This window comes from Vombatus ursinus, unplaced genomic scaffold (genome assembly GCF_900497805.2).
Source record: "Vombatus ursinus unplaced genomic scaffold, bare-nosed wombat genome assembly UNPS02006874.1, whole genome shotgun sequence".
Lineage (NCBI taxonomy): Eukaryota > Metazoa > Chordata > Mammalia > Diprotodontia > Vombatidae > Vombatus > Vombatus ursinus.
The window spans coordinates 2,256,915-2,281,646 of NW_020946652.1; the positions used below are offsets into that span (position 1 = coordinate 2,256,915).

At 42.0% G+C, this 24,732-nt stretch overlaps 1 protein-coding gene across 3 annotated transcripts in view; it reads left to right on the forward strand.

The window, feature by feature from the left end:
- Positions 1 to 24,732, forward strand: part of TP63 (tumor protein p63) — a 110,113-nt gene that overhangs the window by 64,156 nt on the left and 21,225 nt on the right. For 2 of the 3 annotated variants that reach the window (XM_027848742.1, XM_027848745.1), the window contains exons 3-8: positions 9,075 to 9,261; positions 10,953 to 11,068; positions 11,928 to 12,037; positions 12,968 to 13,104; positions 18,719 to 18,801; positions 21,144 to 21,280. In XM_027848742.1, the coding sequence (XP_027704543.1) occupies positions 9,075 to 9,261; positions 10,953 to 11,068; positions 11,928 to 12,037; positions 12,968 to 13,104; positions 18,719 to 18,801; positions 21,144 to 21,280 (770 nt within the window). The remainder of the gene's footprint in view (positions 1 to 9,074; positions 9,262 to 10,952; positions 11,069 to 11,927; positions 12,038 to 12,967; positions 13,105 to 18,718; positions 18,802 to 21,143; positions 21,281 to 24,732) is intronic. The other variant, XM_027848743.1, reaches the window with a different exon arrangement.

Here is a 24,732-nt window from a genome sequence, read left to right on the forward strand (position 1 = left end):
GGCCCCGGGGCGTGGTGCCCCTGGGTCCTAACGGAGGGTCTATCACAAGTGTAAACACACAGTGGAGGTTGGATTCCCAAGAGGAGAAGGGCCTTCACTTGGGGTCTGTGAACCAGGGACAGACACTGGCCTCAGGTTTCCTCCATGGCTGGACATGGGATTCCTATGGCATAGGAAATGTTGTCTTCCAAGGCAGGCACGTGGACACCTCCTCTGGACCTTAAAGACTTGGAGAATTCATAGTCAGATACAATGGGATTGGGCGGGGGAAGAATAAAACTTATTTTTTTAAATTTTAAGAGAGTTCTGACTATTTTTGGAAGCGAACTGTCAATTTTGTTGTGGATTATGGTATGGTGAGGGCTTCTTGCTGTAGAAAGTTAGGGAGTAAAGAAAAAATCTCCATTACAGGTCTGAAGACGTGTTAGTTACAAATTATGTGTTGGTTATCATGAGAAGACACAGAATTTAAAAGGATCAGATCTTAACTAATGAATAAGCATTTATTAAGCACCTACTATAAGTCAGCTAAGGGCTGAGGATCTAAAAAAAGACTGAAATAATTCCTCCCTTCAATGAGCTTACATTCTAATGGGGGTGGCAAATACCGACATACATTCACATATACATACACATGTAACGTGTGTATGTATGTATGTATGTATCTAATGGGAACATACAAGATAAATACAGAGTAGATGGAAGGTGGCTTTAGAGAGGCTCAAGTCCCGCTATTGAGGGCAGGAAGAATTCTATCCCTCACAGCGTGTGATTGTATAATCCCTGTCATTGCTAGAATTACAGGTGGGAGTCAGACATACCTCAAGCCACATCTCACTTGAATTTCACCAACAATCAGTGCCATTTCCTCCAGGAGATTTTGAAGGGATAAACGTTTGAGCCGGACAGTTGGATTTTTTCAAAGCTCTTTTGTTGACACGAGGTCAGGAGAGGGGGGTGTTGAGAAATTAGGCAGGTGGCTGCTGGTACTAGCTGGCGTGTAGCTAGATGGATTGTGATGCTGCTTTACTAGTGTGGGTGCCAGGAGCCTGTAACACAGTATGCCTACTCAGGCAGGTGGCGAGGGCAAGAAGAAAGACTCTGGAATGCTTTTAAAAATGTTTTTCCTCCCTTTTTTTTTTCTTTTTCCTTGAAACATGTTATTAGTAAAGGACCTGAATTTACTTTCGTTCTCAAAAATCCCCTGCAGTGTCCTTCTGTAACGTGTCATTTCTTTGGGGACGTTTCTCCCTTTACCCCCCCCCCAAGTTCTAAAATCTAACAGCCTCAGTAATTCTTGTTTTCTATTATTCCTTTATTACTGTATTCCTTTATTTCCTATCATTGCCTTTATTATCTTTGTTTTCCTTGTACTTCTTTATTATGCTTTTAGTACAAAAGATGTAGATATGGGGAGTTGGAGGCAGTTGCTCATTTCAGTGACCCTCTGCTCTCTTTGGAAAGAGCAGATATTAGATGTGCCAAAGAGGAAACTTGATGGGAGCCCAACCCCAAACCTGCTTCCCTGGATTCTGGAGCTTGTTCATTCTGGCAATCTAGCATTTTGACAAGTACCTCCAGGATTAAAAAAAAATGGCAATAAAAGTCAAGGGAAAATCCTCACTCTTTAAATATACTTGTGACTCAAACCCAAAAAGCTACCATCTCAGCACAGTCATTGTGATTTGGTGATGGGGTCCTCCATCCCCCAAGTCCCAGTCTATACTTTTAATTGCCCTTGCTACTTCCTGTCAATGATGTGCTAGCTCTTGGGTTGGTCAACATACCCATTTTCCTAAGCTGGAGCCCACACTTCATGTTGACTTGGCCATCTACACTGGGCACATGTAAAACCCGTCAGTATTTTTTTTTGTCTTTATATCTCTTTAATACAGAATTAGACAGTCATTGCACATACCTCACCCAGGGCGAGGGTCATCTGTCTTCAAATACAATGATGAGACCATCCCATAGTGCTCAAAGAGACGGTGGTTTAGAGGCAGATGACCAGGCTGTGTTCAACAAAATCCTTCTTCTGCTGTTTATTCCTTGAGTGATTGGGGTCAAGTCTTTTCACAATTCTTGGCCTCAGTTTTCCAATCTGTAAATGCTGTGACAGTTGAACTAGGTGATTTCTAAAGCCCCTTCCAGCTCTAATATTAATTAACTATCAGACAGGGGAGGGCTAGTCATTGAACTTTGCTCTGTGAACCCAGGATGTCTTCATGGTTTCCCATCATTCCCATCCCACCCATCTATGTTTACCAGCTCGATCTCTGGAGGATACTGTAATAATCACTGGAGAAAAAGCCTGGCCCCTTATCAGAGGCTCTTCTCCCATCCCAGAAGTACTTCTCGGGCATCTAATCTCCTCCCTCACTCTGAGGATGCTAATGCCTTATTCTTCAGAACCCTCTGGACCTAAAAAGTAGGTGTTAGTAGCATGGCACAGTGAGGAGGGAGCCAGCAAGACCTGCCTCTCTTTCTTACTAGCTAGATGACCCTGGGCACAGCCCTTAGCCTCTCAGTGAACTGTATAACTCTGAAAACTGTAAGAGACACCCGAGTGACTGCTTGCATCACAGGAGGGAGCTGTCACAGTGGGAGTGCTTATATTGATGAAATTACAGGTCTGGACACACCTTGAATAGTGTACTTACTGTGAATGCTTCCAGAACCACAAAGCAAATAACGTATGCTAATTGATAGAAATGTGCAAACAAATTCACTAGAATTCCAAATTGTCCTGGCTTCTACATAGCTTTTTGCTCTGATGGTAAAGTGGTAGGTCTGAGATTTAAAGCACAGAGCACTCCTCCCCCAGCCCTTGGAGGGCCCTGGTCTGGCTCAACTGTCCCTCACAGGCAGCTGAATGGTAAAGGAGGGAGCTTTGTCTTCCCAGGTGCCAGTACCCAGGCCCAGGACAGCCTTTCCAGCCCACTTGTGTCCCAGACCATAAGTGGGAATGGCCAGCTCACAAATGGCCTTCAGAGACCCTCTGGGCTAACCCTCTCACTTTATCTCACTTTTTTCATGGGAGGAAAAGGTATCTCAGGGAGGTGGACTGACGCTGTGTGGGAGCTCACACAGGGAGGAAATAAGCCCAGAACCTCTGCCTTCAAGAGATCCCTTTACCTCCCAGGAGCATATCCCAAGGACCATAAATCAGACCCAGCAAGGATCTTCTCTCAGTGAATAGAGCCTAGAGTTGGACCTAAAATCAGTTAAGACCTGAGTTCAAATTCAGTCTCAGTCACTTACCAGCCACGTGACCTGAACAAGTCATTTAACATCTGTTAACCCGAGTTAACCACTGGAAAGGAAATGGCCAACCACTCCAGTATCTTTGCCAAGAAATGCCAAATGGAGTTATGGAGAGTCAGACACTACTAATCACCTGAACAACAAGAAAATGCTCTTCTCATCTGCTCATCTCCGGGTACTTCCCAAGAGAAACACAAGAAGGAAGCACGCCCTTTCAGAGGAGAGGCAAGTGGGACGTTTGTCCCTTTGTGGAAACATGGCCAAAAGGCATGGAGTGACTTGTCAGAGATGGGTAGAAAGTTTGCCATGGTGACCAGTAATTGACCCCCAAAAGGAGCAAATTCCAACTTTCCTTTCTTTTCTAGATGACTCCTGGTCCCTCCAAGCCGAGCTCTCACATAGAAACCAGAAGAAAATGGAACTCCCTCCCCCACTGCAACTGGGCTGGATCTTAGATAATCAATCAGATCTGTGGCTGCCTTCCTGCAAGTTTTTTTTTTTTCAAATATGTAATAGGATAGTCCATTTAGAAATCTTCCCTTCCCTTGCATTTCAGACCTGGTCTTCTCCATTATCTCCAGGCTTATTTTACCTTGGATCACACTGAGTTGGGCCATGACTCATTCCCGTATTAGACTGTAAGCTCTTTAAGGGTAGAGACCACAGAATCATCTTCAGCTTTGTATACTCAGGGCCTAGCCGTGTTTTGCATTTAGAAGGTGCTCAATGAACCTCAGAATCTCTGAAGCCATCTAGTCTAATGTGTACCTGAACCACAACACACCTGATATCTCCTCGTCAAGCCTTTCTTGGAAGATTTCTTGAAGATCCTTGTTCAGGCTGGAGCTGCACAAGATGGCCTGTGAAGTACCTACTAACCGTGAGACTCTGTATTTCTGTGATGGAGAACTCTCTTGAAGCGTTAGCAGCAAGGCCAGAGCTTTGAGGGGAGTTAGCCTTGCCTCATGCGATGCTTCTGAAGGGAACAGTGTGTCCTTTAAATAGAAGCTTGAGATAGCTGATGACTAGAAATGTGTACCTCCTCCTCTTCCTCATCTGTACGATGAAGGGCGTGGCCTAATTGGCTGGCCTCTGAAATTCCTCGAGCTCAAGATCCATGATCCTTTGGTCAGTGAGGGTGGGTCTTCTGTTATCAGAAAAGTTCTAGAACATTCTGGGCTCACTGTCCAGTGCCAATGCTGGACGTATTGTTGTGCTGGGTTCAGGAAGGAGGTCACAATTTAAATTAGGACGGCGCTTTGTGAAAAAATCATCAAGGCTGATTGATAGCTGAGGATGATAAGAGAAATCAGAAAGTCAGAGACACAGATAAGGTCAGAAAGAAATGTGTCAGCTTATGAAAAATAGAGTTGAAAAAAGAAGAAATTCTTGATATCAGAAACAAGAGACATATCAACATATTGCCTAACTTTGGAAGGGATGAATGAGCAGGAACCGCAAGAGTGATTAAAGGGAAAGGAATGAATGGAGACACCACAAAAATTGCTGGTTTATGTTCCTTGACAAGGAAAAGGAGATGGGCATTGGAGTAAGGAGTGTGGATTAGGGGAGTAGGAGAGGCCAAGTTGAGGGGAAGCTAACCCCCAGACACTGTCTTTTAAATTAGTCAAGATATATTCAGATCTGTGGCCTGTAATGATTCAAATTGCTAGCGCATTTGAAACAAATACAAAACAAAATACACATCCCTTGGCCTCAGTCATCACATGCCTGCCAGGTGCATTTCTGAGCTCTTTCAGAAAGCTAGAGCCCTAGAGTAGGACCAGATTTAGGGCTATAACTTGACAACGGTTAAGGGATGGTTGTGGAAACTACAGACCCAGAAGCTTTTCTCATGAACCAAGAAAAGGGCTTATGAAATCCCAAAAGGAAGACAACTTGAAGGCACTTCAAAGACAACATGAGGCCTCTAGCAACCAATCTGGACTCATAAAGAACAAAGATGAAGGCCAGTCTAATCTCTTCTAGTCCCTGCCCAACCAGACTGGTGAAGGGGTAGGACAGCAATGCCTAGAACCTAGCACCTAGCTGGACTTGAGAGGCTAGACTTCTGATTTCATCACCTGGGACGCACTCTTCCATCAAACTGAGAATGGGGTCTAGGAAAAGAGGCCCCTGGCAGAGAGACTGTGTCTTCAGAGCAGGACAGTATTGTGCTACAGTAGTATTCCTCAAGTTCAGTTATAGCCCTAGTGTGTGACATTTGTATCAATGAGTTGTATGTTGTGATATACTACAGTGGAGGACACACTCATTAGTTTGGGTGAGAGGCTCATAGACTGAGAACTGAAAAGAATCTTGAAGAATATGAAATCCAACCCCCTCATTTTACAGATAAGAAGGCTGAGGCAGACAGAGGCCAGCAACATGGTCAGGGTTACAATTGACCTTGGTTTTTCTGGCTACAAGCCCCCTGCTCTCTCTCCTGAATCTCTGAGATGTTTGAGGCTAGGACCAACAGAGGAGAGGGCACCAGCACATTGGTGAGCTACTATCATGATTCAGAGTAACCCTAGGAAGTTGGAGAAGTGAGTGAGTAGGCCAAGCCAGGCCAAGAAGTGAAAATAAATCTCTAGAATCCCATTAAGCAAAACACGAACTCTTTGGAGATGTGACATAGAAAGAGGGAAAAACCAAATAGCAGTCAGTGATTCAGACAGGGCACCCGGATTGAGGACACTTAGAAGATGGCTCAGAGAGGAGGAATTCTACTCTAGCTCTTCCATTCTGATTGTTCAGGGGAGATGCTTACTAGGGCACATCCCACTTTAGGTATCAATGTCAGAAAAAAAAAATCTTTCTTACGACAAGAGCCCTCTTAAAGTGGAAAAGGCTGCTCTGGAGGTGGTGGGCTCCCTCTTACTGAAGGTCTTCAAGCAGAGGCTAGATGCCCCTTGCTGTTTGGATTGGACTGAATGACTGCCAACTTTCAAATCTTAAATTCTATGATTTTGTAGATGATAGAACCAAATGGTAGAGAACAGGGAGTAGAGTCAGAAGAAGATTTAAAGGTTGATAATTTGGAGTGATTTAGAAAAGATAAATGCATTGGGAAGCTGAAGGTACTGGAATCAAAGTTTAGGTCACTATGTCCTCTAAGACAGTGGATGGCTGATCCATGACATTAGAGGGCATGGATGATCCAAGTTATGCTCCCCAGCACTACCGATGTCAAAACAAGAACAAGACTTTAGGGGCAACATTAAAATTGGAAATTTCTAAAATTGACAGATAAAGAAAAATACAATAAGCCAACCACTGTGGCTCCCAATGGTGTGCATTTCTCCTTTCTTGGGAAGATCAGATTCTGGGCAGGTCTCAAATGCCTTTTAGGAAGGGAGAAGTTACCTAGAAAGGCAATAGATGAACATCTAACTCTTGTTTCTGAGTACTATGTGTGGCTGTCAGTCCTTGGAGCATTTTAAATTTTGTCTCATTTAATGATATGATTTTTCTTTTGGAAGTGAAAATGATCGCATATCCCCCCTTTTAAATTTATATGCTGCCAAAAGTGGCTAAGCCAACTCTTGATTCTTCAATGAAACTCAGTATTTTAAAAAAAATATACATATATGTGTGTGTATATATATATATATGTATCAATGATAGGTAAACACAGGCAGCTAGGCAGCACAGTAGATAAGTCCTGAAGTTGGTGTCAGATATACTCATCTTCCTGAGTTCAAATTTGACCTCAGACACTTACTAGCTGTGTGACCCTGGACAAGTCATTTAACCTTCTTTGCCTCGGTTTCCTCTTCTGTAAAATAAGCTAGAGAATGAAATGGCAAAGAACTCTAGTATCTGCAAGAAAACCCCAAATGGGGTCACAAAGAGCTAGACATAACTGAACAACAGTATCAATAAAAAAATAAGTGAACATCTTAGACATCGCGTTCCTAGGGTTAGAAGAGTTGGGACATAGCTGAGTTTCTTCCTGATTTGACCAGATATGGTTCCTTCATTTTTCATTTTAAGCCTACTTCAATTGCTAGAGCTCAAAACAGTCAAAACAGTGAAATGACTTTCTTATTCAAAAGTACCTCAGCACCAAAAAGTTGATTCCTGCCTTCCTCTGCCATATACTCCATGGATCATAATTGACTTTTGATAACATTCCCCATGCTGTTTTCCTACCTGTCTCAAAATATTCTGTGCATGTGTTTCATGTATGTTATCTGTCCTGAGCTGAGAACAATTTATTTGTCCTTAGACTCACGTCAGAGGCTTCATTCTGAGCATGATGTGGTTGTTATAGGTTTTGCTACTCTCAGTCTTGTAACCCAGACTCAAATAGAGGTTGACTTTCCAGAGGGAGTGCTCAAGAAAACAAACATTTGTGTATCTTTTTGTCCTCTTGATTCCAAGTTCCACCTCCCCTTTTTAAATGTGTCTTTATTTGTACAATTCGTGGCTATGAGCAGGAAGCCTTCAAACTTGGTAAATCACTATCTCAATTGACTGAGGAGTTTCACAACTGGGATTTTTGGGTTCATTTTTGGCCTGCTTCCTGTGTCCCGGGGCCATGTAAAACCTCTTTTTGCTCTGCCTAATCCCTAGCCTGCAGGTGTGTAAAACTGATTGTGTAACTGTGCCCCTAGCTTGGAGTGATTTTGAAACTGAATTTTTCACTGGAACTGCAGCACTTCTTTTAAAAAGGAAGGAAGGAAGAACAAAGAATTTAAAGGAAGATTGTGTTTCAACCATGTAGAAATGGGATTTCAGATGGAGCAGACCTTTCTCTCCTTGTCCGAGGGAAATCACAAAGCATGGGGAAGGAATCCTTTTTCCTTTTGCCCTGTTTCTAGCTTGCTTGCCAATGTCTCTTCACTCGAACAGGATATATCTGCCAACTTAGCATCACAACCTGTGTGTGCCTGTTTACTCTTTGTTTGGATAACTGTTACCAGGCACAAGGCTCAAGAAGGGTGGTGCCAATGACTGGGTGGTTGCACCTCTGAATTAGCCACTGGTTGGAACACACTGATTTGGGCTGGGCCTGGGGGGAGAGAGACACCTTTTAATTCACGATAATGACAGCAATGATGATAAACGATATTAGCTAACATTTATAAAGTATGCCCAGCTGCCCTGGATAGTAGGTGGTATAAGAATTTTTATCCCCATGTTACAGTTTGAAGAGTTTAAGTGATCTATTCAGCAACACCCAGATACTAATCAGAAGATCAGGCACTTGGTACCTGAGGTCTTCATACTCCAAAATCAGTGCTTTTTCTCCTATAATTGTCTATTCTGATAGAGATATGGAGGTAGCACCCTGGGGGGGGGGAACACAAAACAAAACAAAATTGTGGGATTATGACATTTGGCCAGTGGAGAGCTGTGCTTCCTACTTTTTCAAGTCCCAGAATCACAGATCTTGAAGTGTCTATGGACCCTGTAGGCCTCTAGTCTGACTCCTACCTGAATAAGAATGACCTCTCCAACATCTCCGTGAGTGACTACCCAGCTTCTGTTTGAAGATCCCCAGTGAGGGAGAGGAATCCACCACATGCCAAGGCAGGCCCACCCACTTTGGGACAACTCTCATTGTTAGGGAGGTTTGGTTTTCCTTACTGGATCTTGGTGACTTCTGCCTGCCCTCGAGGGCCAAGAAGAGGGAGACCAATACCTGCGGTTGGGGACAGACTTGAAAATATTTGAGCTGCCTCTCATAAGTAACCTCTGCTCTCCCCTTCTAGCTCCAAATCGCTAAGCCCATAAAAGAGAAGATCACCTATTCAGTTCTCTCTCTTTCTCTTTCTCTCTTTCTCTCTCTGTCTCAACAGTATTCTACAGAGCTGAAGAAACTCTACTGCCAGATAGCAAAGACCTGCCCCATTCAGATCAAGGTGATGACCCCTCCACCACAGGGTGCGGTGATACGGGCCATGCCTGTCTATAAGAAGGCTGAGCATGTCACAGAGGTGGTCAAGCGCTGCCCCAATCATGAACTGAGTCGGGAATTCAATGAAGGTAAGGAGATTATGATGGGATCCTCTACCTGCTTTCAGTTGGTTCTTTTAGAGCATGCCCATGCCTTTAATCTGTCCCCCAAACTCCATGTACATGTTATACCTGATAAAAATTGTGCCTAATAGGCTGAGGGATAATCAAGTAATTTTTTTGTTTTGTTTTCTAAAATTTCAGTTGATGATTTCCTCTGTTTTGAACCTTTCAACTCACCATTCATGGATATACCTAATGTCTGTACCTATCTCCTGTTACTGTGGTCAGATTAGGCCAAGTGTGAGGAAGGTAGCAATTTGGGCTGTAGGCCATAAAGCACTTTTTGGAAGGGAGCTTCAAAAAACAAAATGGAGGTGGGAGAAGCAGAAGGTAAGAGGAGAAAAGAGAAGTGGAAAATGGGAGAAGAAATGGCGGATAAGATTCTTTAGCATAGAATAAGTTCTAAAAGGTATAGACTATTGCTGAAGAGCAGAATTGAAAGAAAACAGGGTTCAAGGCAAAGCAAAAGAAAGATCATCAGAGGAGAGATGAGAACAGCAAAGCTTAGAAGAGAATGAAAGTGGGATAAAGGGCAGGTCAGAAAGTGGGTCTGTGGTCAGGTGAAAAGAGAAATTCAGCAAACCAGCAACGGGCAAATAGATGGGACCCAAGGAAGAGAGTAAGGAAATGTGAGATAAAGAAAAGAGGTAGGAAATGGCATGAGGCAATGGGAATGGTGAGAAGGTGTTAACAAAGGGACCTCAGGATGCCACTGCTCAGACTATTTCTTCTGAACCAATCTTATCTGGAGTCTCCCTAGATCTGTTCTGTAAGAGAAAGTCGACTTTGTATAGACTCTAAAATCATTTACCTCAATTCTTGCCATCATTATTGATTCAACCTATTTGTTTTCATTCTTTATATTGTTTATTGGCTGAAATTTTAAATGCCCTCACTTAATCCTCCTTGGATCTCTTCAGATTAAGTGTGGTCCTGCCTCCTGGACATCTGTTTCACCCAGTTTCCTGTGTGTGCTGTTCCCAGAGCTGTGCTGAGCTCCATTTTCTCTCTCAGCCTTGCCCTGTTTCTCTGACTATGGGAATCCACCAGTAGCAACATCCAGAGGCCGTCATCTTGCATTCAATACTAATTCTAACACTTGGATTAACATAGAGGGAAATGCTAGCACAAGATGTGTAGTGTTGTTGGTTATGGTTTGGCACCCTTGTGACAGACAGAACATGGGCAGTAATCTCTTGGCTCAAATAGTTGTGTTTTGATTTTAACCTAGACTCTTTACTTCTCTCTCCCTTTCTTCAGAGTTGATTTTTGAGTTTTCCTTGGTAGCTTGGGCTAAAAACATAGTAATGATATTCCATTAACATCCATGAGTCTTTAATCTTTACATTTAGAAATATTGGTCTCTTTTCCGCAGTCACAAATGAGTGTTATTTTGCTGTATTCCCCTTTCATCATTCTATCTCTTCTCTTACAGTGATGGTAGTCATGCCAGTTATTAACATAACAAGAAAATAACATCTTCCAAGGAAATTTCCTTTCCCCCTTTTTATGTACTTGGAATCCCCAGTTTTCTGCCAGTATCTGATCCATGCTTTTTTTTTTGTTTTGTTTTTTGTTTTTTGGGTTTTTTTTTTGTTTATTCCCTTTTCCTTATGGAGGGCAGCTAATGGTATCACATCATATTGATTTCTTTGTAGGACAAATTGCCCCTCCTAGTCATTTGATCCGTGTAGAGGGGAACAGCCATGCCCAGTATGTAGAAGACCCCATCACAGGAAGACAGAGTGTGCTGGTACCTTATGAGCCACCACAGGTAAAAACAGATCAGGATGGGCTAGGTCTTATGAGTAAAGAAAATATGGGGGTAAAGTGGGGTGGGTATTGCTAGCATCAACTATTCAACATTTTGATTTTGTTATTGTTCTTAAATATATAGTTTGGATTATGTTTCTTTTCTTCCTCCTCTCCATCTATCCCCAAGTTTATAGTGAACTCAGATGTTAACACTACTGTTTACCTTCCACCAACGTGTATACACAAGCAAACATCACAGGATAATAGTCATAAAATTAAAAATAATAAATAATAAAATATAAATATCATTAAATAAGAAATTATAAAAAATAATAATAAAATTAAAATAACCATTTAATAATAACAAAATTTAAAAATAATATTTATCAGTTGTCTCTATGTATTTCTAAAAGGATAAGATGTCTATATGGCATAGAAAGAGATTCCAATAATTATGGTGGTGGAGGGGGAGGAGCAGAGATTGTATGATGTTCATCCATAGTAGCATCCCCCTGCGAAACTTAGAGCCCTATTAATGCTACGCTACTTATAATTTTTGAGATACAAGGACTATTATACCAGGGTTCATATTGTCAGCCATCAGATAGTCAATGCCTTAATAAATGGCGACAAATTTGCCAATGATGCAGTGGAGACTCAGGGCTAACCCTTTCGATGCTGTATCCTACCACCCTTGGCATTGAAATCCTCTTCTAGACTACGAAGATGACAGAAACGCTATTGCTTGGAGAAACTCGCAAATATATTGTCCTCTGGATTTCATAACACATGGAAAAGTGTGAACTTCTTCCTGTGTAAGAGTTGCTTCAGTGCCAGTTACACCCATCCATCCATGTCCTTTCTCTCCCTGGGTCCAGGTTGGCACAGAATTCACAACGGTCTTATACAATTTCATGTGTAACAGCAGCTGCGTCGGAGGGATGAACCGCAGACCCATTCTGATTATCGTCACCTTAGAAGCGAGAGAGTAAGTCCTGTACATGTGGAGCTGCCATCTTGTATGATGGGTAGGGGCACTGAGCAGGCAAGGTCCATTTGGGCTCCCTGTAGAACAAAGTCTTCTCTCTGATTGCTCCCTTTGTGCTGTAAATCCTGGTGCAGTTTTGTGAAAGACCTGAGAAAATGAGACCTAGGAGGGCGTGGTGAAGGAGAGGGCTGAAGAGAGAAGAATTGATTTATCCTGGAATTCTTGACATTCGACTACAGTTGTTTCTTATTAGATAGTGTTTGTTTTCGTTCTCCCCTGAGGCATTTAACAGTTTCTTTGAGTAAGTATGCCTTGCCTAAGGGGATCTTATCCAAAGACATCCACTGGCTTAACTCAAATTTCCTTCACAATATGTAGCCAAATACAGCTGCTCTGTTACTAGGCTCACCACTGTTCTTTAGACAACAATCTCAGAGTGATTTATTAATATCACCAGCAACTTTTAAGCCCTTTGGTGTTTTGCCAAGTGCTTTAGACATTTTAATTCATATTAAAGGCAAGAATGTTAGAGCTAGGGCATCTGGGGCTCCTTGGTGACCTCTCTGGTCCGAGAGAGTGGGGCTACAGAAATGGGACGCTCAGCCCAGACATGCTAAAATTGGTGCCCGAGGCAGAACCTGGACTCTTCTCTGGTCCCAGAGCAGGGGCTGGAGAAATGGTGTGTGGAGGCACGCAGCATTCTAGGAGGCAGTGTGCTTCAGTGGGATGAGGGCTCGCTGGGTGTAATCAGAGGACCTGCGTTCAAATCCACCTCTAAATCCTGAAACTGGGGCTAGTCATTGAACCATCTGTAGAAAAAGGGAATTGGGTTCCATGGCCTCATGGCTCCTTCCAGCCTGACCTCTGATGCCCTGATACTGTGCATTTTGACATCTCTGAATTTCCCTCTTCCCTCTCTTTGGCTCCCAGTGGACAAGTTCTGGGCCGCCGATGTTTTGAAGCCAGAATCTGTGCTTGCCCAGGTCGAGACAGGAAGGCAGATGAAGACAGCATTCGAAAGCAGCAAGTCTCAGACAGCTCAAAGAATGGTGATGGTACGAAGCGCCGTAAGTAGCTAAAGTGGGCTATAGGCTGGCTTCAAGGATTGCCATTAGATGGGTACCAGAGGAGAGAGCTGGGCATGTCAGCCATTGACCCTGCTGTCAGGCACACAGAATTAGCCCTGGGATTGTCTGTTTTTAAAACAGAATTCCTAATCTGATCTATGAACTCAGAGGAGTTCAACCCTTTCACTTTACAGATGAGGAAACTGAGACCCAAATTGGAAAGGTGGCTTGCTCCAGACCACACAATAGTAAGGCTGGAATGAAATTCCAGATTCTCTGACTCTCCACCATAACCTTCTGCTGTTGCTCCTTTATTTTCCTAATCTGTAAAATTAGGAAAGATGGGGGGAATAATTCACATTTTATAGTCCTTTGAGGCCTAGAATCATTGCCCTTTGCCCACAACTCAGCAATGCAGGTGTGTAAGTATAATTATTCTCATTTTGAGGTCAAGGAAACTCAAGGGAATTGAATGGTTTCTGTCTGATCTGAGCCCCTCACAAGGATGCTACCTCCAATATACCACGTGAATAAGGGCTATCACTATCATTATCATTATCATTACTATTAAATGTGCCTTTTACAACTTGGATGAGCCTAGGAATAAATGTATGTCTCTGTTCAAAGCACTGCCTAGCTAAGGATGGAGATGTTTTATCACTACAACTTGGACCGCTCAGTAATTATTTTTATGTGTGTGTGTACACACATACATATAATATATATGTGTGTGTGTGTGTAATATATATATATACACACACACACACACACACACACACACATATACATATAATACCTACATAAATACATACATATATGGTGAGGGTGTGTGGAGAGAACCCTGGGGGTAGGAACACACATCAATGCTCATCCATGAAATCAGACAGGGTACCAGCACAAAATCCTCCTCAGGGCTGTGAAGTTTTAAGTTTCGCAGGTCCATTGGTATAATGGTTTAAAAAAAAATTTAAAAGCACACAATTTTTATGATGATTATAAACATTAATTTAACTCAGTGTGCTGAATGGGAATCCTTTGTCCAACAACCGAGGGTTGGTAGCCAGATACACACTGACATCTTGGACAAAGAGGAAACCAGAAGACATCAGGGGATTGTAGCCAAATGAAAGCTGTTTCTGAGCCTCAACTTAGAGAGAAGAAACAAAGAAAAAGAGCTGAAGGTGTTGGTTTACTGAAGTACTGAAAGGCACCAGCAAACATTATTGCAATAGATGTTCACTTGTCTTGCTTTGCAGTGCACATGTTGGGTGTAAGCAGAGACCACCATGAAAGATAATTGCAGCTTCTCTGTCAGCATCCATTGCAGAGGACACAGGGAAAGTCTAGGAGGAACTTGATGAGCATCCAAATTAAATCAACATATACTTTAATATCGTCTGACTGAGAAAATCAAATGGGCTCTGGGAGGACTGGAAAACTATGTGGGAAGGTAGGATTCAGGATCAACAAAGGAAAGTGCCCAAAGGCTTGTGTATTACTCAGATGCCTCATGACTATACATCTTGTACATTTCTTTAAGAGAGAGGCTGACAGCATTAGGGATGGTAAGCATTAAATGGACAACAACCTAAAAATAATGAAATTGATTCTATCATACCAGGCCAAAAATCACTGGTTACTGACATAGCTGTCATTCTAGAATCAGCCGTTTTGGTACAGTTATCTGATGAATAATTAATGGAAAGTTCAAAGCAAACATCAATGGAGAAGAAAGGATGAAGCTGAAAAGACCATACTTGCAAAGATTCTAGATTTTAAGCAGCAAAAGACCATAGAGACAACCCAGTCCAAACCTCTCATTTCACAGCTAGAGAGATCAAAGTGACTTGCCTAAAGTCACTTAATTACTGACAAAGCCAGGGTGTGAACCCAGATTCTTTGACTCAAAATTCAAAATTAATTATTTTCCCCCTTCTATACTAACCCTGACTCTAGCTCCAGAACAAACTATTTATATTAAGTATCACTCCCGAAAAATGGAAAATGGACAAAAAGTGAAGGCATTGATTCTTACTGTAGCCATTCCTTAGAGAAGTTTTAACTGTTGAAAATGGTTGCCATAAAAAGATGGCCAGAAAGCCAGAAACAATCTCAACCAGCATTGGTAGAGCAAAATGGGTAAATGACAACAAGCCTCAATGTAGAACAGAGCTGTCAGCATTTCTATATGCTTTATTCTCCCCATCAGGGACAGTGGAACCATTATATCGGGACTCAGCCACATCATGTACAACATAAGACAATATCAGTGATATTTAAGGTGAAGTTGGGAAGAGTGGCTGTCTCCATCCAAAAAAAAAAAATTGTGGCGGATATTATGTGATTTGAAATGCCTCTGGGGATCAATGCTTATCCAAAGATGGGAAAATTTCCATCAAATGGAAAATGTCACAGATGGTATCGCAACTTAAAGGAAGCAAGTATAGCATAGGGAAGCCATTAATGTCTACCCTTGGGAGATATATCATAAAGAATCTTGAGCCTCAGCACCTGGCACTGGCTTTTCATGGCAAGATTTCCTCAACAATATGAACATTGGAGATGGAACAGTGTCCTAACTAAAAAAACAAACAAACAAACAAAAAAAAAAAAAACACCTCACCTAGAAGCCAGAAGAAATCCATGCTCCGTGAGTCCAGGAGAAGTGGACTCAACCAACCCTCCAAGCTAATGCTATGAAGGACTTTGACAATACAGGTCTGAAGAGCAGCAGGAACATCTGGTCAGCAGTTCCACAAAGTGTCTTTAACTTGTAGGGGGAGCCTAGTGAATCTCTTGGACTATCTCACGTTCGATGTTTCTGTGTTTGCTCATGGGCAATTTTCTCAGTGGAGAAAGAAAGGTCATTTTAAATATCCCCTTTCCCATTCCACAAAACAAGACATATCAGGAACTCTTGAGCCACATAAATGTTTTCTTCGTTTTCTAAAAACTGTGTACCAACCAACGATATGCTGGATGAAAAGACAAAAAGGGAACATTTATGCTGAAATGAAACTGCAGAATCAGTACCCTCTTCTAAGCACCTGCTAAATGAAAGCAAATGTGTTCAGTTCAGCTGGAGACACAAACTCTCTCTGCCTTCAATGAGCTTATGTTACGCTGTAGGAGGTGGTGGTGGTACTAAAGATATAGACATAAGGAATAATGAGGGAGAGGATATTACCCCAATGGGAGACAGGAGGGGGAGAGGAGATCAAAAAAGGCTGTGTAGAAGACATGGCACCTGAAAAAAAAAATCAGGATTTGAAGAGGTAGAAGCAAAAAGAGCATGCATCCCAAGCATAAGAAGAGAACCTGGATAAAGACATTGAGATTCTGGATAAAAGCAATGAAATTATAGATTAAAAGCTAAATTCCAGGAAATCCAGTCATGTCAACAAGCATTTATTAAGTGCCTACTATATGCCAAATACTATTCTAAGCACTGATCATACCAAAAAATAAAAATAAAAAAATAAAAAAAGTCAAAAGCAGTCCCCTTTCCCAAGTATTTCAGCTCACAGTCTAAAGAGAAATAGTTCCAAGTCTGCTTTGGCTAGGGGGAAGAGTGTTTGCAGGGGAGGAATGTGAAATAAGTCTAGAAAGGTAGCCCAAAGTCAAATTGGATAGCCCACATCTTTCACAATCTCATGACTAAGAGGTAAAACAAATATAAGATCCCACTATTTTTATTAATAATTATTAATACTATTATTTCATTTTTCACATGACCACAGAGTAGGTGGGTAGGGGGGAGCCTGGAGGGCTTTCCTCTGTGTTAACGTATAATGAAGCTCAGATAGGGTGAAGAAAGAAATTCCCTTAATTCTCTGAACTCCTGAGCATTGATAATCAAGCAAGACATAATCTCAGATGATTTTCAGTGTCCTGGAAGATGTCTTATTTGGGGTCTCAACCAAAAAAAAGAATTCACTATTTTTTATTTGAATGTGAGAAGTGGTATAATAATATGATTGTGAATATATATTTTGAAAAAGAATGTTGGGCATGTAGTGAAGATGAAAGATCAGTAGATGGATATACCTAATACTACATCCATACCCACCCCCCCCCACCTTCCGATATGTTTAATATCAGTAGGAGGCCTCCACCACATTGGCTGGACATTCAAAGAGGTCTTTTAGCAAGTTATCAGTGAGAATGACACATGATGAGAAGGAATGAAGGGGTTGTCCTCTGCTCCTACCCCCTGTATAAAATTTATACCATCAAATTGGCCTGGACTGTGACTTCTCATCAACTTTTTACCAGGACACCACAAATTGGAATCACTACCTTGGTGATAAATATCCTTCAGTTAAAAAGATAAAGAATCTCTTCTGTTGATTAACAATGAGGACAAGAAATGGCCATCAGACTCCATTATCTCATATAGCAATAGCACCAACTCTCCATTTTCATCTTTAAGCTGCTAAACACCCACACACACACACACACATACATATATAAATATATGCATATGCATATGTGTGTACATATACATGTATACATACACTGGGGTTCTGTGGCAGATATTTCCCCAGGTGTTTCCCTAAAGAAATAACTCTAAATGTGATTAACTATGGATTATGTAATTGTAATTACAAGATAAATGTAATTAAATGTGGATTATGGGTCTTTGTCATTTCTGTCTTGATCCAGGCTCCTGGCATTATTTCTAGGTCTCAGTCTGGTGTCTTGTCTACTGCTCCCCAGAAAGTCTAGAGACTGAGCAAGATAGGATTTGTGTGAATCCTCACATAAGAGGCAATGGGGTAGAATGAGAAGAGCCCTATGGTTGGAGCTGAGGTTGTGAATTCAAATCTGCATGCTTAGCCTAGGATCCTAAGTCATTTTCCCCTCTCTGAGTCTGTTTTCTCATCTCTAAAGTAAGAAACTTGGATGAGATGACTTGGAAGGTCACTTCCCCCAGTTCAGCAGGATGTTCCTATTATCCTGGGAAAATCTGTTGACCTCTATGGGTTTGATTTTCTTCCAATGTAAAATAAGAAGGTTGGGTTAGATAATCTCTAAGTGCACTTCCAGCTTTAGTTCCCACTTATTGGTGACCCACAACACATTGTCTTTACCTCTTGTGTGCCAGTACCTGAGCATTTGCTCCATAAGATGTACATTTGTGCAACTGGGAGTTGGGGGGGAGAGCTAACGTCCACCTCGCTCGAACACTTCAAAAGTATAGAGAAGGGACAAAATCATGTATAAAATATTTTCTGCTACTTTAAAATGAAGGGGATTCTTTGAATTTAGCTGTGGAGAAAAATGTTTTCCTCTTTCTTGTTTCATAAGATTTAATCAAAATAAAAGTCGACCTTGATACAGAACTTCAAGTTTTGCAAGGTGCTTTTCTAGAAGTTACCTCCTTTTATCCTCATGATAGCAAGAATGACATTTAAACCACACATCATTCCTTAGTGTCCTAGGCTTATTTCATCATGCCAACTTTGTACTGACCTTCCCCCCCAACCAATAAAATGGTTGGCAAGAAGGGATAGCCAGTGCTGTACTGACATGTGCTGCTGGTGCCCATCTGTCTGGGGGAAGCATTGCTGCCTGAGAGACGTGTTGAGATCCCCTTGTCCTTTGCCCACAGCTTTCCGACAGAACACTCATGGCATCCAGATGACGTCGATCAAGAAACGGCGCTCCCCTGATGATGAGCTCTTGTACTTACCGGTGAGTGCAATGGCTGGAATACTTGTTTTCTCTGAGCATGGGCTCTAAAATGAATTCCTTACCCACTTGTGATATATTGGATGACAGAAAAAAAAAGCATTTGTTAAGTGATATCTATTTGTGAAGCACTGTGCTAAGGTTCAAAGATACAAAAAGCAAGACAGCCCCTCCAAAGAGCTCCCGTTCTTAAAGAGGGAGACAACACCAACAGGAGGGTTCACCTCTAAGTTTAATAGACAGGTGTCATGGTCCTTAGGGTATTAAAGAATTAAAACTGATGATGATACACTTCCTTTGGGGTCATTTGCATTGAGAAAAACATATCTGCTTCTGAGGTTGAGCCATTTGACAGAATTAGATTGTAAGCTCCTTGAAGGTAGGGATTGTCTTTTGCCTTTTTATATCCCCAGCACTTAGCAGAGTGTCTGGCACCCACAAGGTGCTCAATAAATGTCTGTTGATAGATTTATTGATAGCATCAAAGACTTGGGTTTAAATGACTGATCTTTTGGGCCAGTGGGATGAGGGAAGAAAAAGAAGGTACAAATAATGTAACGTTAACACTTTCCTAGACACCAAAGGTCTTTGTTTGGGAATGAGTCATGTGGATATAAAGTCAAATGGATATAAATATCCATTCTTTACTTCCTCCCATTTCCTAGATTTATCACCCTTCCCATGCTTGGTTTAGAATCATAATAAAAATGGATCTGAAGTCCAACATGGCAGTGGTAGGATGTGGCCTAGAAGTGGGTCAGGTAGCAAGGCAAAACCAGACCAGGATTAAAACTTAGCTAAAGAGAATCCACAAAATGAATAATCCATTTAGGAATAATTGAAAACTGGAAAGGTTAAGGTTTATCCAGAACATGTGTTTTGAATGTAAAATTCAGACTGAGACTAAAAATGTCACTGTGCATGGAAAACCCTTAGGATTCCACCCTTGAGGAAGAAGTTGATTGTACAGTTTTGCATGCCATGTTAACCCTGCCAGGTCATACGATTGTCATTTAGGACAGTGCGCGCCCAGTTATTTGAACTCTCGCCGCAGTGCTGCCATACTACATGAATGCCATCGTAGAAGACTTGAGATCCAGGGAGAGGTCAATAATGGGATTTGAGTGGGAGCCACAGTGAGGTGAAGACCAAAGCAGTCAGACAGGTCTGGGTGTGACACCCTTAGGCTGAGCTCTCCCTTAGGTTTAAATTTTACAACAGTCATGTCTGCAAATTCACCCAAATCTGAACTTGACAAAGGCCCCACACCATAATTTTCAATGGGTCCAGCACTCATGATAACCAGCATGATAAATTACAAATATTATTTCAGGCCATTGAGTGCATTGAAATATTTAAGATGAATCCAGCTGTTGGGGTCAGTCCAGCTCATCAAAAAACCCCAAAACAAACCTACTCAAAAAAATTAAAATTTGATTGAATGAAAGCTTAAGCTAAGGTAGATCCCATCAGATTAAGTTTTTGGAAGGCATTACATGGGTTGGGTTTTCCCTGACTTTATAGTCCTGACTATGTTTTATATAGGTTAATAAAGTTTGCAGACCATCACTGAGCAGCCTTGAAATGTGTTGAATATAAGCGGAAGACAGGCTGGGAAGAATAATTTGACAAAGATCCTCCACAAAGTAGATGAACCACCTGGGGGAGATTTACAGTTGATGTTAATAAGGTTAATCCAATACGGATAGCTGACTAGCTAAAGAGATAGACAAAGATAGACATAGATGGATAGATAGATAGATAGATAGATAGATAGACTAGATATATAATACAAGTAGATATGGTAACACTTAGAGAAATAAAACTTGGTGACAATAAAAGGATTCTGGTTAGTCATGAAATGTTAAACATGTGGAGACTGATGAAACACCAAGACAATTCAGGAGTTCTTCCCTTTTCCCTTTGAGAGTCAACATTTGCTAAAATTCTAGATTTTCTGATTTCTGTTGTTGACTATTTTTTCCCCTTAAAAAGTCTCAAAAATATATTTCTCCCCTAGCTAAGATCTGGTAGTTTGGATATTTTCAGTGATAGGTAAATGTCTAACACTTAGTAGCTGTCACATATCCACAATTTTGATCCTCACAGCAATCCTCTGAGATAGATATTATGGACATTATTAGCCACATTTTACAGATGTGGAAACTGAGATGCAGAGAGTTAAGAGACATGCTTACAGTCCCATGGCATGCTAGTGTCAGAGGTGAGATTCAAACCCACAGCTTCCTGCCTCTAGGCCCAGAGCTCTGTCTACCACACAAGGCTGCCTCTAAGAATTAAAGCTCCCTCTCTAATCATGTTCTTCCTCCTGTCCTTATGCACAGGTTAGGGGCCGAGAGACTTATGAGATGTTGCTGAAGATCAAGGAGTCCCTGGAGCTCATGCAGTACCTACCCCAGCATACCATCGAGACCTACAGGCAGCAGCAACAGCAGCAGCATCAGCACCTACTCCAAAAACAGTGAGTGCAGCCACACCCTCACTTGGCTGTAGCTAAGAACACAGCCCAAGAGGCAGGGATGAGGCTTCTCCAGCCTGTGGCCCTAGACTGTGTTGGAGGCAGTGTGGCATTACAGAGAGAAAGGGTATTCCTTCAGATATGGTTGGTTTGGGTGCTGGTCTCAGTGGTAGCACACCACCCAGATATAATGCACTTGATCGCTTGGCATCGCATCGCTCTTGCTTATTGTGTTAGCAGGGGCAAGGCAAGAATGAGGTTGAAATTGGGGGTAAGGTGTGGAAACACTTTTCCTAACAAGACTTCCCACCCATGTCCCACATCCTGGGATGGGTGTTTGTTCTGGCAGTTCTGAATGTTAGTGGAGAATAGTTCTTGTGAAGGTCTCAGGAGTCGTGTCCCATAACAGAGCCAGGGAGAGTGGAGGATGCGGCTTTGTTCAGCTTTGTCCTCTGTAAATAGGGCTGCTTCTTCACTAAAAAAAAAAAAAAAAAAAAAAAAAATAATGGAATGGTAGTCCAACATAAACCTCTAGCAAAGGCCTTCCAACAACTGGTGAAAAGGTGTGGAATTCTGCTGGCATGTATTGCTGTGTCAGCGGTATATCAGCAGGCTAGGAAACAGAAAAAGTGTTTCAGAATTTCACAGATGGGAAAATTTCTCCCCCTTGACACCCTAACAGAAGCTGAAGGCCAGAGCCATCATCTTACAGTGGGAGGTGTGGTCTTTCCAGAGCAAAGCTCTCTTTTGCTCTGTTTTCCTTCCTAATTTTGCCTCCCTATAGGACAGATCAGCCAGAAATCAAAATGATAGAGTGTGGGGGCTTGATGGAGTGTCAAAGATCACCTGGCCTAGTACTCTTCTATTTCACAAGAAGACATGGAGACTGAAAGGGAGGTAATCTGTTGTCCAAGGTCACACAGCCAAATTGTACTAGAGCTATGACTAGCCTGGAGTTCTCACTGACTGAATGGGGTGGGGGTAGGGGGAGAGGAATAAACAACATTTATCATGCATTTACTGTATGACAAGCACTATGCTACATGTTGGGGTTAGAAAGAGAAAAAACGAGATTCATGGCTTTCAAATAAGCTCACACTCTCATTGGAGGAGGCAACCCATGTAAGATGGCTCTGAAAGAGCCAGGATGCTTTAAGCAGTTAGCTCTAGGGCAGATGCAAGAGTCCAGGGGTCTAGAGAGCATAGCTGCAGGCAGTGAAAAGATCTGGAGAGGTCAGGAGGCAGGGGAAAGTCAGATTATTGGGCTGATGGTCTTCCAGTAGATCTGTATTTGATGCCTCCCAGCTCATCTAAGCAGTATGGCCTATCATATCACTGTTCTGCCTGCCCACCCTGGGTGTTTGGGGGGAGCTGGAAAGGCGATGCAAGGAGGGCAGGGTGTCCTTCCTACTGCCCAGTAGCCTGGACAAAAATCTTCTACTCCTGTTTGAAAGATGGAGGTAGATGGGCCCAGGGACTTGGAAGGGACTTGTCCAAAATCTGAGAGCTTGTTAGTGGTAAATGAATTGGAATGGGTTAAGAACTAGGCCTGTGATTTCACTAATATAGGAAACTTCCAGAGGAGAAAACTTTCTCTTCAAATGCTAGTTGGCCTCTTCCTCTCTGATTATAGTCCTAGAGAATCATCCAGAGGAGTGAGTGGTCCAGGGTGTCGAAAGGAGGGTCATCAGGACCTTGAAGGGTCTGGAGCACCTTCTCAGGAGGATAGAGTGAGGCAACTGGGTGTGCAAGAAAACTCAGGGAGCCCTGATAGCTTTCCCCAAGTATCTGAAGTAGTTGTGTGCACTAGCGATTAGAATCTTTCTCTTGGCCCCAGAAGGCAGGACCAGGAAAAACAGGTACCCATTTTACAGAAGCCAGTTGAAGCTTCTTGTCTGGGAAGACTTCCTAAAGACCAAAAAGCTTCGGAAACCATCCGATCCAGCTGCTTCATTTTACAAATGTAGAAATTGAGGCTTTGGATTAGTAAATGATTTGCTCAAAGTCATAGTTAATGAATTGACCCTTATCCCACAAATAAAGCTCAAGTCTACTACCTTTCTCTCTAGACTCAATATAGCTTCCCATCCACCTACCACATGTACTTATGCAAATTAGCCTTCCAAAATGGCCACATTCTGCCACCATGTTAAAGTATACCAAGGCTTCCCCTGTCATTGGTTTGCACTTGACTTTGAGGCTCTTACAGATTGTATCCTAGCCTAAGGCTAAGAAGTGACAGATGTGCAGCTAATTCTGAGAACCTGAAAGCCAGTTCAGGGACTAGGGCTCTGTTTATCCATGTGCTGGAAAGGATACTTACTTGCCAGGTTAAGACCTTGTGCTCTGATGATATCAGGTATCCGAACTTTCTGGGGCCACTCCCTTCAATGAAATGTAGCAAGTGAAAAGTGAATAATTCAGATATGCTGGTGAAATTCAAACTGAGTTTTGTTTACCTCAAGGCAAAGAATAATAAAGTATCTTGCCTGAGACAATTGAAGACTATCTGTGATAGTACAAATGTAAACAGAAGTGGCATTACTGAGTTTACTAACGTTTTTTATATACCCTAGAAATTGAGCTAGTTTAGTGGCCCATAAAGAAGAGTGGAGGGGCAGCTAGGTGGTGTAGTGGATAGAGCACCGGCCCTGGATTCAGGAGGATATGAGTTCAAATCCAGCCTCAGACACATAACACTTACTAGCTGTGTGACCCTGGGGAAGTCACTTAACCCCGTTGCCTAACCAAAAAAAAAAAAAAAAAAAGAAAAGTGGAATGAATATTTATTTGTCTTCTTTGGTGATGAATTCAAACTCATTTGGGGAGATATTGTGCAATAATTGACTAGTTTTATGTCTGTTTTACCAAGGCTTGAGCTGGCCTTTGTGAAGAAATGGGCGTCCTTTAACAAGCTGTTCAAATAAGATTCACTGAATTCTACTATAAGCAAGACAGATAATTGTTGGCAAAATTGAACTGAGGAGACGGAATTCAATTTGGTCACTGTAGTCCATGGGGCCCTCAAAAGAGGATCAGGATTACTTCCAAATTGAGTTTCTAGCCTCCCAGGCTTTGGATTAATCCACTGGACCTGGGGACTTCCTTATTATATTATTTAAAGATAGATATATATTATTTATAGATATTTAAAAATAATCATCACTGGGCTTATGAAAATGTATGAACCCAGTATACCACAGCAACAGCTCTTTAGTTAAACTAGGTTTACAAAGCAAAGTGTGTAGTAAAAGGTATTGTTTCCATTTTCTACCTGAGGAAGCTTAGGTTCAGTGAGGATGAGTGACTTGCCCAGACCCACTGCTAGTCATCATGGGAGCAGACATTAAAACAAAGTGTCTCTTGACTCTAAATTAGGTATTCTTTGTGCTGCACCACACTACATCTCATTTTTTCCCTCCCATCTTCTCTCTCTGTCCTCTCCCTCCTACTCA